The following is an 11868-nucleotide window of genomic DNA, read 5'->3' as shown; positions in this document are numbered from 1 at the left end:
AATTAAGCCGATTACTATTCACTTTCTATGTTAAAGATAAGAATAGACTTGCCTGCAATCACTTAGAAAATCCAAGTGTAGTTTTAATTGTAAGTGACATTTTATTAAGCAGCCATTGTTAAGGAGATCTAAATGACTGCTTAGAGAAGGAATTCCAACTACATTAATTGCACAGAAGGAAAGGATTTATTTTTCTGCATCTTGCTCTTTTGTCTGAAGTAAGACTCTTTACAACATACTCTATTCACAGCGCTTTTGACTGGCAGGTCTAAGGAAGGAGGTGTTACTAATATAGACGTAGACATCGAGCATTGGCAGTGCACAAAATGTCGCGTAAGTGACATTTAGAGGGGTATTAAGAAATAAAGGTTATTTATTGTATAACGAAAAGTTGTACAACTTTCCGGTTAGTTTCTATTAGAGATGAGCGAGCACGCTCGGTTAAGGCAATTACTCGAGCGAGCATTGCTATTTTTGAGTACCTGCATACTCGTCCAAGAAAATTCGGGGAGGCGGCGGGGTGAGCAGGGGGAAGAGTGAGAGAGATCTCTCTCTTTCCCCCCCATTCACCCCCACAACCCTCCGCTCACCCCCGCCGGCCCCCTGAATTTTCTTGGACGAGTGTGCAGATGAAGTTACTCGAAAATAGCGATGCTCGCTCGAGTAATTGCCGTAACCGAGCGTGCTCGCTCATCTCTAGTTTCTATATTAAGTCTTTCAAGATCTCTGTTAGCCATGTAGTAAGAACCTCCAGTGTTTACATGTTAATAGCCAATGGGATTTCTAGGATGCTTTTACATGACTTTCCCAATGATTATTGTTCCTGTGCTTCCACATAGGAGTGATGATCGCTCACTGAATGAAGGCGGAGTGCACCAGAAATCTCTTTCGGCCAGCCTCTTCCATTCAGAATAAACAGGCAGTTGTTCACAGATGAATGACTGCCTGTTCACACAGGCTGACAGTAACTTAGATTTTAGGTGAGCTGAAAACTAAGCAACTCTGACAAGTGAGCGATTCTCACGTATTTGCCCATTCGGGTCTTGTCTTTACATTGGGTGACCGTCACCTGTAAATGCTCCTCCGAGTGATTACAAGGGCAACTAATGGCCCATGTAAAAGTACCCCAAGGGGATGTTCAAACAGCATAAGATGTTTCGTCCCTAGATTTTTTCCAACATGCATCTAACACTTAATCTACAACAGAAATGCAATGCTGAGCCTTGGAATTCTGATGCAGATTTGCATGCAGATACACATGCGGATTTAGCTTCACTCCGTAAAACAAAGCAGCAAGTGGCCACCTGACACGGTTTCCGCATGGAAACCGTGTTAAGAGTTGACATCTCAATACTTTTTCTACAGCCATAGCATTAGAGTACATACAAAAATTATGCAGATTGTGACTAATGAACAACTGTTCATATAATTGTTTGTCCCACATCGCTCTTCATCATTGTTGAAAACACTTCCCCCATTTACTTGAGAAGATGTGCGATTGACAATGATGATTTTATTGTGCCATGTCGTTAGGCCATGTAAAAGGCCCTTTAGTCTCCTTCCCATAGGGACCTCCACAGTAGCAAATATGAGAAGGGGAAAGCAACCTAAACTATATTTAGACCATTAAGATATTTCAGTGACCAGGACCAGGGGTGTAACTATAGAGGATGCAGGGGATGAGGTTGCACCCGGGCCCAGGACCCTTAGAGGGCCCATAAGGCCTCTCTTCTCCATATAGGGAGCCCAGTACTATGAATAAAGCATTATAGTTGGGGCCCTGTTACAGGTTTTGTATTGGGGCCCAGAAGCTTCAAGTTATGTCTCTGTGCAGCATGGTTTAGGTATGGGTACGGGTACAGATACAGATAGAGGGGGGGCCCCAGCTCACGTTTTGCATCAGGGCCCCTGAGCCTTCAGTTATGCCCCTGACCAGTACTGATCTTTATACCCTACAAGTAGACAATAAGGGTAAATTATTTAAAAATATATTTTTTAAATTGACTACCACTATTTGTTTGCCTGTGTAATAAATTTACAGTACTTAATCTGTTTGTTTTTTTCTTTTGTAACAGGCTTCCCAAAAGTTTGCAAATGCTGCATATAAAGGAAGAAAACTGATGACTGCAATCAAACCAATCACACATTCTATCGCTCATGGACCACATTTACGGTATATCTTGTTAGATCCGGAAAAGCCTTTAAAACTCTAGACACAATATCATGGGTTTCATCACTATTTTACATACGTAAAAGAAATTGCCTCAAAGTTTGGTGTAAGTTCCTATAAAAGTGACCTACAAACATGAGTATCCCACTGGCTCCAAGTAAGGTTTGTTGCACAGATCAGGAAGACAACAGCAATGAAGAGAAAAACGATAATGAGAGTGTCACCGGCTTGGGTGATACTAACGCCAATCAAATTTTCTCTACAAACGCTGACGAAGAGAATAAGATATATGGCAAGGGGGATAAAACAGGGCTACTGTGCACTTGGCAGTCTGAAAACCTTTCAGTGTTTAATCTGGAGTCCAGCAGGTCAGTGACCATTAGCCATGAGTCTCCATCAAGTGAACAAGTAAGTGACTTGAGTCTACAATCACCAACCAACAAGGAGATGGGTAAAGACTGCATGACGGATGATGCAAAGGACAGTTTGAAATCTACTACTCATAGACAATCTCCTTTAAGTCCAAAAGCCAGCTTATATGACCGAAATTTCCAGGTTCCCATTAGTAAGATCCATGACTCCTCTCTCAACTCCCATAGTTATAGTGTTAGTAACATAACTCAAGGTGAACGTTCCAGGATAAAATCAAGTATCCCTTCGCCTAAAACGGAAACTTTTATAAAAGAGCATCTTTCATCTCCGACGCCTGCAGATTCACCCCTTAGATATTTGCAGTATGCTGACACATCTCATTGTGGGATCAGGCCCACTGATACATTCCCGCCAGCTGACCATTTATTTGGACTATCCTCTCATAGTATCAGTAATACCTCAGAGGAAAAGACGATTGTATTTTATTCCAAACCACCTACCTCAAATATTACTGGGCCAGATTTTTCAACGGGTGATGGAACCTTAACCCATGTTATCAAGCACAGCACATTGTCACATCCTACTCATGTCGAGGACTACTCTCGTTTACCATACAAACCTCAGGTAATTTGTACCTTACCAGAAGCACAATTGTATCAGGGTCAAACAATTAAACCATCTGAACTGAATGATCCCAGAAACATTCAGTCTAAGTCAACATCTCCCCACAGGCTACAGATAACATTGGTTGAGGTTGCTGGATCCAAAAGAGTAGACGGTGTGTTTGAATCCCGAAGATCTCCACTGTCTCCTCCATGTGGTCAGCCAACTGTTCCCCAGGCAAACCAAGCAGGAAAACAATCTGGGTCATTGCTATCTACCAGTCCTTCCAATACCAAGAAGCATGATTATAAACTCGACGTGTATTACAGTGAAATGAAATCTCCAATCTCTCAGGTCTCTGATTTTCAAGCTGGTCATTCCCAAGAAATTGAGTCTTCAAAAAACAAAGAGCCGAGCTACAAGCCTGCGATCAGAAAAACAACATCACTCACTGACTCTCTGGATAATAAGATCCATGCCAGTAAAGACAGATTTTCAGTACAAGATTATCTTTGTCAGGACAGTGACAATAATTTTCTTTCTAGCAGCAATGCGACTTTCTTGAAAGATAAAAATGCTTTAGTTGACAGTAAAAAGACATCTCTTGGTCGAAAACATCAGTCGGATATTCTAAAAAGCAATTTGAAAGAGAGCCATAAGGACCCAAGTGATTCTTTTTTATGTACTACTTCTCCCTCATGCCCGCTGGTTAATATTAATGATCAGCGCATTGCCTCACCGAGCAGCTTTAAGGATCTTAGTGCTGCTCATGTTGACAGATTGTCACCTTCCTCAGTGCTACCTCCTATTGAGAGTACACAGTTGTTCAACATCTCCCCTAAAGCGTCGAACAAAACTCTTGCTAACAGTGGAATCCCAAAACCTATACTGGTACACTCCAAACCATCACTTACAAGTCAGGATGAAACAGAAATGAACCATAATGTAAAAACGGAGGAAACCATTGAACCTGCCCTCATCGTACCCAAACCCAAGCATGTGCGGCCCAAGATCATCACCTACATTAGGAGAAACCCTCAAGCAGTCGACAGAATGCCATTTGGACAAATGAGCATGCCATACGGGCCCCCATCCTGTAATGTTTCTATACCAAAAGAACACGATGCACTCGGCAGTGACGTTAAACCAACAAATGTGTTGTTAGATAAGTATAAAGCTGATATACACAAACCCAGGATATATAGTGCTGGATTGATGGTTTCTGGAATCAGGCCTCCTGGACATCATTCATTAGAAGAGGTAAGACAACTCCTTGGAAAAAAATGCCAATTTATATCTGCTGTATATTTATTCCTATTAATTGTGCTAATATGCTGCATATTACTGGGTGTTATCCATTTCTTGGGAATGAATAGCTAAATTTAGGGTGGTTTCACATCTGGGTCCAGGGTGCATCATTCTTGCTCTGTTGGGCTATAATGGAGTTTATTCTGTTTCCGCTCAGCTGCCCGGCTTTTAGGGCGCCCACCCACTGGCGATTTTTTTTTCTTTGCGTTTTGCGTTTTTTCTCAAGAGCAATTAGAATTGAATGTACTCCTGTCCACTGGCGTTTTTTTTTGCGTTGCGTTGCGTTTTTTAACATAGGAACTGTCAGTTGCATATGTGTCCTTATTTTTCTCCTAATGCACCCATGAAAGTCAATGGAAATTAATGGAAAAGCCGCGAAAACGCGGCAAAAAACGCCGCGAAAACGCTGCGTTTTTCACGCACGAAAATCGCAAACGCCAGTGGGTGGGCGCCCTTAGGTGGAAGAAAAAGGACTACATGCAGCAGTTTTTATTACGGTATTTAGAGCCAGATCCATGGTAGAACCGTCAACCAGAGGTTCCAAAACAGATGTGAAACACTTAAAAAGCATGAGAGATAGGATCTAATGGGTTGTCTAAGTTATTTAAAAACATTCAGGAGATGCAGGGAATGGCATAAAACAAGAAAAGTTGCAATACTCACCTCTTCGACCTCTTGCTGCCCTGAATGGCTTTGTTTATTTGGCTGCATCTGTTCTGTATACACATGTGACTTCTGCAACCAATGGGAGATGATTGGCACCACCTGTTGAAAGCTAGCTTCCTTATAAGTTATTATCTGACCATTTAAAAGGCCTTGCAACATGACTGAGACTATAAGCCAAACCTGAGTCTTGTCCATAAGGCAAAGATATCTATCTGCAGACAGTTGTGTCAGGATTCTTGAAGCTTGTCAGTGTGGAGAATTGTTCTGGTTGGCCAGGTGAAAGCCCTGTGATGTGGGCCCTAAGGGGTACTCTTGCTCCTTGTCGATAGTGCTAATTAGGCGTAGGGAGACCTATAAGTCATTCAATGCTCTCCTGAGAAATTTTGTATGCAAATGGAAGGTCGTATAATGCCTCTGTAGCTCACTATGGTGGCATTATATCATCTCCTATTTGCATGGCAAATTTTCCAGAGGAGCATTGCATGGCCTATAAGACTCGCCACGCCTATTTGGCATTCTCTGCTACAGCCAGTCACTGGCTTCAGTGGGACGAGTCCACTGACGCTAGTAATTGGCTGAAACAGTCATATGGTGTATATGGAAATAAACAAAATTTGTCTGGGAGGGTCAGAATGGCAGTGCTACTGGGGGATCGAACAGGTGACTAATGCTTATTTTATTGTTCTATACCGTTCATTGCATTTGTTAATTTTTTTAATAACGCAGACAAGCCCTTTAAAGTGGATGTCTCATGATTACAACGCCTTTCCAAAAATGCACATATGAAGGTTATAGAGCAACATCGAAGTCTCAAGCCCCCGACACCCCCCACCCTTCCTCCTGTTAGCCCGAAACCATCTCATATGTATATTATGATTGAATGTTTGGCTTCTAATGCTGCGTACGTATGGCCGGATGTAACGTTCCCTGGCTCTTTGCTCATCTATTTGTGAAGGTCTTACTTTTGTGAGATATCCCCTTTAATGTGCTTTTGAGCATTAATGTGTGAATAATGTGAGTCTCACTAGACACAGTGCTCATCCCTCTCAGCACTACACTACTTCAAAGGGGTTCTGTGGTTTCAAGATAAAAATGTTTAAGGGCTGGGCATCATCCAGAATTCCTGGCATCATGGCACCAAGATGCGATCACTGATGTCAGGAGTACAGGAGCTGACGCTGCAGTTTCTAATTGGCCACAATAGTCACCTGACTCATGGAAGATGCCACAGGACAGCGGGAGCTGCTTAGTTGTGCCCTGAAATGGGCGAAGACAGGCGAGTATCCTTTATTTATTTATTTTAACTCAGGCCCAGCCTTTAGAAAATTGTTATCTTGAAACCACACAACCCCTTTAAAGGGGACTGAAGTGCAATAATAGACATACTGCATGGTGCGGTGTCTGGACCCTTAGTTATCGTGATGGGTGGGGGTTCCCTGGGTACCACCATATGCTAGGACAATACTTGTTTTAGGTTATCCTACTCATTTATTCTGTCTTGACCAACTTCATTTCTCAGCTGGTTATAAGAAGGACAGTGACTATAACAAGGGACAAGGAGGCATCCTCTACGTCTGGAGAATATTCCTACACCAGCATAGAAGGGGGTTCTTTACTGTAACAGTAGTGAGACTATGGAACTCTCTGCATACAAAAAACAAAAGTCTGCACATCCAACAAATAAATGAAGTGTGAAGGTGCACAATAAGCTACGGCTGCGACAAAATACAGTAACAAACACACGCTTCAGCACTCATACATACTTAATATCTGCATAAATATGCATAACCGTTGTTTATACTAAACACATAAAAATGCAAGGTTCATTTTCCCATTTGTCAGTTATAGCGTATAGCTTGGTATCCAGCTTTCCCATTCATGTGGAGGCTTTTTAACCTCTTAATGACGCGGTCCTTTTTTTTTCACATTTTTGGTTTTTCCTCCCAACTTTTGAAAAATCATATTCCAAGGGGAATGAAGTTGGAATAAAAGCACAATTCTTTGGGGATTGTCGTTTCTATGGTGTACACACTGCAGCAAAAATGACATAACATTATTCTATGGGTCAGTACGATTACTACGATAAAGGCTGAAGTCCGACGAGTGTTCTTTTGGGCGCACCTATGTGCACACAAAAAATTGCATCTATTAGAACCATTGGTTCCCTATGCAGTGTTCATATGTCCATCTTTTACAGGTGCAAAATACTCGCACCTGCAAGAGATAGGACATGCATCCATGCTGCACGTATCATCGTGTGATGTTACAGGGAGTCCCTTCATCAATGCACACTGTGACAGCACTGTCACAGTGTTCAGTGATGAGGGGACTGCAGTGGAGACAAAAAAATCCCCTGTGGCAGTGGACTGCAATGTTCTCCAATTGCTTTCGATGTGGCCGGCGCTACTACCCCCTCATTGAAAGCAAGGGAATGAATGCAACTCTGCAGTGATTTTCGGGAAAGGGCTTGAAATATAGGCCCTTTTCCTGAAAATAAGCCCAAGCTGCTTGAAGAAAAAATTATATATATACACACATCACCTCTCTGGCGCTGTCCAGCTCCGGTGCGTCTTCTCCCTGGCTCTGCTGCACTGTTCTAAAGGATGTTCTCCTGGCCAGGGATTTAAAAATCAGAGGCCCCTCAGAGCCATTGAATAACACCTAAGCGCTTTCTCTGATTGGCTACAGCGCTCAGTCAATCAGAGGCAGTGTTCAGCCATTCATTGAATTCATTGAAAGCAATGGGCATGGAGCTTTGGTGCATTTTGCACATCTGCGAAGCACATTTTTTTGCGTACATAGATGCACAAAAATAATTGCTCATCTGACTGAGCCCTCACACAGTTTTTTCATTTTGCTGTACTACTTTTTGAAAATAAAATATCTTTATAAAAAAAAAAAATTGCCTCCATCTTTGACAACCATACCTTTTTTTTTTTTTTTTTCGTCGACATAGTTGTGCAAGGGCTCCTTTTTTTGTTTTTGTGGGGCATCCTGTATTTTCCTTTGGTACCATTTAGGAGTACATATGACTTTTTGATCGCTTTTTGTTACAATTTTTCTTGGAGACAGGGTGACCAAAAAAAGCGCAATTCCAATGGTTTTTTTTCCTGACAATATTCACTGTGATGGTAAATAATATGTTGCTTTGATAGATTGAACTTTTATGGAAGCAACAATAGTAAATATGTTTTAGGTTTTTTTATTTTTATTTTTTTAATTATAAATATGGCAAAGGGGTTTGGTTTTTTTTAACTACTTTATAACCTTTTATATTTTTAATAATTAATAAAACTTTTTTGAAACTGACGAACTTGCGATTGCTTGATCACTCATAGAGTATAAAGCAATACCATAGTATTATGTTACACCACAATCTATCAAGCTACGCCACAGGCATGGCATAATAGGCAATCTGTAATAGCAGCCCTGGGGGCTTTCAGAAGGCCCCCAGCTGGCATGGCAACCTAACAGCACCTGTGATATCATTGCAGGGGCCGTTCATGCCCCTAAACTCCAATCGGGGCATTAAAACGCTGCTATCAGAATTGAAGGCAGCATTTAAAGGGATAACAGCTGCGATCAGCGGGAGTGCTGATCGCAGCTATTGCAGGCGGGTGTCAGCTGTAAGAAACAACCGGCTCCTGAACCCCCTCCATACAAACCCTGGACCTCCATGATGGAACTGTACATCATGGAGCGTTAAAGGATGAAGCCCAAAGAGAGGTGTCTGAAGAGCTGGGCACCCATCCATTAAGGTTCACCTTGACGTAGCGGATGGGTATACCGTATATACCGGCGTATAAGACGACTTTTGAACCCCGAAAAATCGGGTCTGAAGTCGGGGGTCGTCTTATGCGCCGGTAATACAAAAAAAAAAAAGTGTAAAAAAAAAAATTCATTACTTACCTCCCCCGGCGTTCTGTCGCGCTCCGGCAGGATGTCGCTCGCTCCTCGTCCCCGGCGCAGCATTGCTTTCTGAATGCGGGGCTTGAAATCCCCGCTTCCAGAAAGCTAGTACACACGCCGGCAGCCATGACATCATTGAATGGCTGTGATTGGCTGAAGGCGCATGTGTTAGCAATCACACCCATTCAATGATGTCATTGAATAGTGTGATTGGCTGAAGCCACGTGTGTTTTAGCCAATCACAGCCATTCAATGATGTCATTGAATAGTGTGATTGGCTGAAGCCACGTGTGTTTTAGCCAATCACAGCCATTCAATGATGTCATGGCTGCCGGCGTGTGTATTAGCTTTCTGGAAGCGGGGATTTCAAGCCCCGCATTCAGAAAGCAATGCTGCGCCGGGGACGAGGAGCGAGCGACATCCTGCCGGAGTGCGACAGAACGCCGGGGGAGGTGAGTAATGAATTTTTTTTTTCCTCCACTGTATACCGGCGTATAAGGTGACAGTTGGGGGGTCGTCTTATACGCCCCGTCGCCTTATACGCCGGTATATACGGTACATGAAATCATGAACCAGAATCCAAATGATGCAGATTTTTATTGTGTATATCTTTATTGTGTACATCTAAAGGGCTTATTCAAACGTCCGTATATCTGCCAGGTTTTCACACCCGGCCGGTATACGGTGACCCTTTCTGCATGGGGAGGGAGCGGGCTGGGCCGGGAGCAGTGCACTAAGCTTCCGCCTCTCGCCACTGTTTGCAATGGGAGGGGTGGGAGCTAAGTTCCTCCCACTCCGTCCCCTCACATTGCAAATAGTGGAGAGGGGGTGGAAGCTCAGTGCACTGCTCCCGGCCCAGCCCGCCCCTCCCCCTGCAGAAAGGGTCATCGTATATCGGCCGGGTGGGAAAACCCGGCCGATATACGGCCGTGTGAATAAGCCCAAAGGCTCAAATTACCTTCTTGTCATATGTAGAACACTTGGGTAACTTTGATACCTAATCACAGGTGATAAAAGTCTGATTGTGGGGGCCTTACCACTGAGTCCCCCACTGATCCCAAAAACTGGGGTCCAATGTCCCGTTCTTCTCCTCACTGCATCCCTCGTAGTGACATGCAGATTGAATGGCTTGGTGGTGAGCATCTACATTGTTTTCATTTCAGTAGCGTTAATGGAAATAGCCAAGTACAAGCGCTTGGCTATCTCCGGCAGTCCCATTGACGATAGAGCGGCACTATTCAGTCTCCACATCAATGCGAGGGGTGCAGTGAGCCCATAGTGAGGAGGAGAGGGGGACATAGGTCCCCTGTTCTCCGATTCCGTGAGGGTCTCAGCACCCATGATCAAACTTTTATCACTTATCCTGGTGCTACAAGTCAATCCTGAGAATATCCCTTTAATCTATGTGAACATCATGAGGTTTTTAGCCAATGAATGTTTAGATTTAGTGAATATAAGCAAAGATCTTAAAAGCCGCGATACAGAGAGTACACGGGAACATCGTATATTTCATTACTCCATGAATAAGATTTATGTGCTAAAGCCGGAGTCCCCCTCTAATACCTTGTGAAATGACCTGTCAGCCTTTATTATAATGTTCATTATAGAAATCCACTGCTGGCTAGGTGCCAGAACAGAACATTGCTTGAATGTTAAATGCAAAGTTATTTTTACTCCGGTAGTCGGGAAATGTCTCCGAACGTTGGTTTAATAAATAATCCCGCTGAATGAATGCGGGTGCGCAGGAAACCCCTACAGATTATTTGTCCCTATATTTTGCCTTGGGCAGAAGTGTTGTGTTCTTCTCAGAACGGTTTTGTAGAGCCTGGAAAGCAAACAGCTTGAACTGTCATTTCTATTGTCTATTTGCCTTCTGGCATATAGAGAAACATCTTACTCGCGGTTACTAAATCATGACACCAGTGAGACATATTCATGGCATGTTCCGTTCCTAGAAACAGTCAAAAACAATCAGGGTGTTCCCAGCTGTCGCTCTGGTCAGCGATCAAAGGGAGAACCACAGCGAAATTATAGGTACAACAAGGGTTTTTTATAGTTTGACCATTTTTATATATTGTACCATACTGGGAATCCGGAGTTATTGGGTGGTCCCCTGTTCCGGATCCTCAGCTCTCGGTTAGCATGGAGAGTGCCTCTCTGTCACTAGGAGACATTATGTCCTGCATTGTATTCATTTGATTGGACACTGTGTAATACTTAATTTTCCCTGTGGGGGTGCTGCAGGGAAAATGAACACTTTTATTGCCAGGTTTTCCTACAGATTACAGCTGATCACTGCGGGTTCCAGCAGGGGGAGAATTATTTAAGTAGCTTATGGTCAAGAGACCCTCCTAACCTGTAAGGAATGTCTAAAATTTAGAACTTTTAGGCCGGCTGCACACGGGAGAAACGGATTCCGCATGCAGCTGTGACCCCAGCCAGCGACCCCATGTACCTGCTTTTTCTGCACTGCGGATGACTGCGGTCGCTCGCCGTCGGTCATGGACAGTACAGATTTTTAAAATAAATATTTGTTTTTCCTGTGCCGTCGCTAGGCAATGATGCGGGTACCCGCAGCCCATCCGCAATGTCAATTGCAGATGGGCTGCGGGTCAGACGGCTTCCATTGACTTCAATAGAGGCCGCCCACGCAGAGTATGCAGCAAAATAGAGGATGCTGCAATTTTTCTTGCGCTCGCGGAATATGCGATTCGTTTCTGCGCGTGTGAAGGAAGAAACAGATTTACATCAGCGCTGTCCCAGCAGCACCATGTCGGAGTAGGCCGGACCGCCTAGTTATAAGCAGGTCCACTGACTCGGTAGGCGGGTCAGCCATCTTG

At 43.6% G+C, this 11868-nt stretch overlaps 1 protein-coding gene across 1 annotated transcript in view; it reads left to right on the top strand.

The window, feature by feature from the left end:
• Window positions 1-2305: 2305 nt before the first annotated feature.
• The window catches only part of MTUS2 (microtubule associated scaffold protein 2), a 353509-nt gene continuing 343946 nt past the window's right edge, over window positions 2306-11868 (top strand). The window contains exons 1-2 of the mRNA XM_066583183.1: window positions 2306-3416; window positions 3495-4405. Coding sequence (XP_066439280.1) covers window positions 2306-3416; window positions 3495-4405 — 2022 coding nt within the window. The remainder of the gene's footprint in view (window positions 3417-3494; window positions 4406-11868) is intronic.

Source organism: Eleutherodactylus coqui, chromosome 1 (genome assembly GCF_035609145.1).
Source record: "Eleutherodactylus coqui strain aEleCoq1 chromosome 1, aEleCoq1.hap1, whole genome shotgun sequence".
Taxonomy (NCBI): domain Eukaryota; kingdom Metazoa; phylum Chordata; class Amphibia; order Anura; family Eleutherodactylidae; genus Eleutherodactylus; species Eleutherodactylus coqui.
Note: the sequence above shows the minus strand (reverse complement) of the source record. Positions and strands in the feature narration are given on the sequence as shown.